Source organism: Cornus florida, unplaced genomic scaffold (assembly GCF_030987335.1).
Source record: "Cornus florida cultivar Cherokee Brave unplaced genomic scaffold, ASM3098733v1 CherokeeBrave_3.0.0_Hap2_Chr01, whole genome shotgun sequence".
Classification (NCBI taxonomy): Eukaryota; Viridiplantae; Streptophyta; class Magnoliopsida; order Cornales; family Cornaceae; genus Cornus; species Cornus florida.
Genome location: NW_026775571.1, coordinates 80,942,480 through 80,945,960, shown reverse-complemented (window position 1 = coordinate 80,945,960; position 3,481 = coordinate 80,942,480). Strand labels below are relative to the sequence as shown.

General features: G+C 37.5%; 1 protein-coding gene across 1 annotated transcript; it reads left to right on the top strand.

The window, feature by feature from the left end:
* Nucleotides 1-239: 239 nt before the first annotated feature.
* Nucleotides 240-3,245, top strand: LOC132303165 (polygalacturonase-like). Its single transcript, XM_059800349.1, has 4 exons — nt 240-701; nt 1,558-1,847; nt 2,174-2,402; nt 2,762-3,245. Exons 1-4 carry the CDS (start codon nt 240-242, stop codon nt 2,978-2,980), a joined length of 1,200 nt encoding a protein of 399 aa, XP_059656332.1. The 3' UTR covers nt 2,981-3,245.
* The last annotated feature ends 236 nt before the right edge of the window (nt 3,246-3,481 follow it).

The window sequence follows — 3,481 nt, the reverse complement described above, 5'->3', positions numbered from 1 at the left end:
GTTCCGAAGCAAGGACATTTCAGTAATTATGACCTAGAATGAATATTGAGTACAAGCAACATACCTACCAATTTCGGCGCGACTTGCTTACTTTTGTTTTTTACTATCCAAAACATGCATTCAGATCCCACTCTATAAATACTCCTCAAACCGCTCCAACTCCTCACCATCAACTCCTCTAACTCCTCTTCTCTCTCTACATTCTTTTAATTTCTCTCTCTATACATACATATCTCTATATGTCTCTCCTTCAAATGAAAATGTTGCACCCCATGACATATTTTGTTGTACTTGTAGCACTTTTCATTTTCTTAACTCAATCATCAGCAAATGCAATGACATACAATGTGATGAGTTTAGGAGCCAAATCTGATGGCAAGACTGACTCAACCAAGGCCTTCTTGAGTGCGTGGGCTTCAGCTTGTGTCTCGGCCAGCCCGGCTACGATCTACGTGCCGCCAGGGCGGTTCTTGCTTGGTAGTGCCCGGTTCACCGGACCATGCAAGAATGGCGCCATCTTGATACGTATCGACGGGACCCTCGTGGCGCCGTCGGACTACCGGGTGATTGGGAGCGCCGGTAACTGGCTGCTTTTCGAGCGAGTCAGTGGCGTGGCCATCTATGGTGGAACCCTTGATGGCCAAGGGACTGGTTTGTGGTCTTGTAAGGCCTCCGGCAATGGTTGTCCTAGTGGAGCTACGGTATGTTGAACTGACAGAAATGGCCTTTTTATTAATTTGAATATCTATTATTTTCTGAATTTTTTTTTCAATAATTTGGATATGTCCTCCTAGGAAAAATATTGAATATATTCATTCACCATATAGTCATTGAGGGAATACTATTGAATACTTTCCCGGTTTCCCTCCTGTATAGAGGATATATATAATATGTACACACACAAACACACAGTCTTTAACTGTAACTGAGCAGTAAGTTGAGAAGACAAAGAGGCTATATCTCACGTTTTATTAATGGTACAGAGTTTAGCTTGGGGGTAGTGTTGTCATTTCACGAGGTGGGTGCTTGAGTTTTAGGCTGTTACGAACTGTTTTTACAAATGAATGTAGCTTTATTTCATTTTTTCCTCGTCTTTCTTGGTTACCAAACGGGAAGTGTCAATCTAGCATTGACAGTTAAGGCAAAAAAACGTTTGAAATAAATGTTTTTACTGCGAAGTGGGGTTACGGTTAAGGACTGAATTATTACCAATTTGTCATGGTCTACTGATTTCGGGCTTAAAAGGTCAACTATTTTGTTTTGTCCCATTAGCTTCCATGTGGGGTCACTAATGTACCATATTATCTGGATTTCATTGAAAAATCATTAGCTTTGTTAGTGTTTGTTTACATATAAATATATATCTATACACAATTAATATACAGTACGTGGTTCAATAATTTCGGGCTTCTTAGGTCAAACCATGGTGTCCTATAATCATAGGCTTAATTTAATTTTTCTTCATATCTATATACGTATAGAAACAAATATATATATAAATATACTATTATATATATATATATATATATATAATTGTGGTTTTTATTTTGTGTGCAGACACTGGGATTTACCAATTCGAACAACATAGAGATAAGTGGACTAACTTCACTAAACAGTCAGATGTTCCACATTGTCATTAATGGTTGCCGCAATGTGATGATGCAAGGAGTGAAAGTCTCGGCCGCCGGCAACAGCCCCAACACTGATGGCATCCACGTGCAGTTATCATCTGGTGTCACTATCATGAACTCTAAGATTGCTACTGGCGATGACTGCGTCTCAATTGGCCCCGGCACCTCCAATTTGTGGATTGAAAACGTCGCCTGCGGCCCTGGTCATGGAATCAGGTAGATACACACACACACAAACATGTATTTATTATGTATATAAAGATCATTATTTGGCATAATTGTAGAAATTTGAACTGAATACCGAAAGTTGGCTGAAGTAGCATAATGCCTGGACAGTATTTAAGATCTGAATACTAAGTAGATATTCAGTATGCTGAGCATACCAAATCATTGGTATGTTCGACCAATAAAAATCAATATAACAACTAATTGAAATCTCTTTTTCAAAGGAGTTATATGTGTTCGTGTTTGAGTCAACATTGCATTGATTATATGTACAAATATTGTGCTAATATAAATGTGGATTTGGGTGTTTGGTGCAGCATTGGGAGTTTGGGCAAGGATTCTCAAGAGCCTGGTGTGCAGAATGTGACAGTTAAAACCGTTACTTTTACCGGTACTGAGAATGGTGTGAGGATAAAGACTTGGGGTAGGCCAAGTACTGGATTTGTTAAAGGGGTTCTTTTCCAGCATGCCACTATGGTAAATGTCCAAAATCCCGTCATTATCACCCAGAATTACTGCCCCGACAACAAGAACTGCCCCGGCCAGGTAACTTTTTTGAAGGGCATTTTTGGAAATTAAAATAATATTCAGTCACATCAATGTTTGTTTTTTTTATCATGTTGAAGCCAAAAAAATAAAAATAAAAAAAGAAAAAAAGAAAAAAATAAAAGAAGTGAAGATAACTTGGGCCTTACATGGACATTCTGTTTGGGCCATTTCCTTTGAGTAGAAAATTACACATGGTCTTTTGGGCCTTATGGTGCAATTCTAATTGGGCCTTCTGGTTAAATTCAGCCCATTAGTATAAATTTATACTCACATAGAAAAATAATGTACTTGTATAAGCTTATATCTTCTTGAAAAATAATTAGTTGTCTCTTTGGCTCTTAATTTTCATTTCTTAGGTCTCCGGCGTGAAGATTAGCGACGTCACATATCAAGACATTCATGGAACATCGGCGACTGAAGTTGCCGTGAAATTCGACTGTAGTAAGATGTATCCGTGTAATGGGATAAGATTGGAAGATGTGAAGCTCACCTTCAAGAATCAACCGGCTGAGTCGTTGTGTGCTAATGCCGGTGGAACAACTTCTGGTTTGATTGTGCCAAAGAGCTGCTTGTAGTGGAAAAAGAGAAACTAAAATTCACTACTAAATACATACGTTAAAAAGAAGAAGAGTGAAGGAAAAAAAACACATAAATCTTGGGCCTTTTGGTTTTAAATTTATAGTTACTTGAGCCTGTGGCAGTAAGGCCTGTTGGGCTTAGCCTGGCCTTGTAAGCACTGTAATCCAAGACCCTTATTGGGTGTTATTTCCACTAATTATTATAAAAATATGTGCTTTTAAGCCTTTTATTGAAAGATTTATTATTATTTTTTATTGTCAAGAGATACATTTGCACAATTATTTTAATATATATATATTTTTTACTCTTTGGAGACTTAAACTTTGCCTTTTTCCTTTGAAGGGTAAAGAAGTACCGTTAGACTATAATATTTTGCATCTTTTATTTAACGAGTGAAAGTACTGCCATCTTCTTAATTGATGGAGTAAATTTATGAGTTCAAGCTAACCTTCCCATTAAAGTGTATCAATCTTGTGATGGTGTGATAATGTTACTCT

Bases quoted from the DNA above. Each gene is read 5' to 3' on its own strand.
- LOC132303165 (XM_059800349.1), top strand. From the start codon at position 240: ATGTCTCTCCTTCAAATGAAAATGTTGCACCCCATGACATATTTTGTT. The intron at 702-1,557 runs GTATGTTGAACT...TTTTGTGTGCAG, and splicing joins GTTGTCCTAGTGGAGCTACG to ACACTGGGATTTACCAATTC. The intron at 2,403-2,761 runs GTAACTTTTTTG...TTCATTTCTTAG, and splicing joins ACAAGAACTGCCCCGGCCAG to GTCTCCGGCGTGAAGATTAG.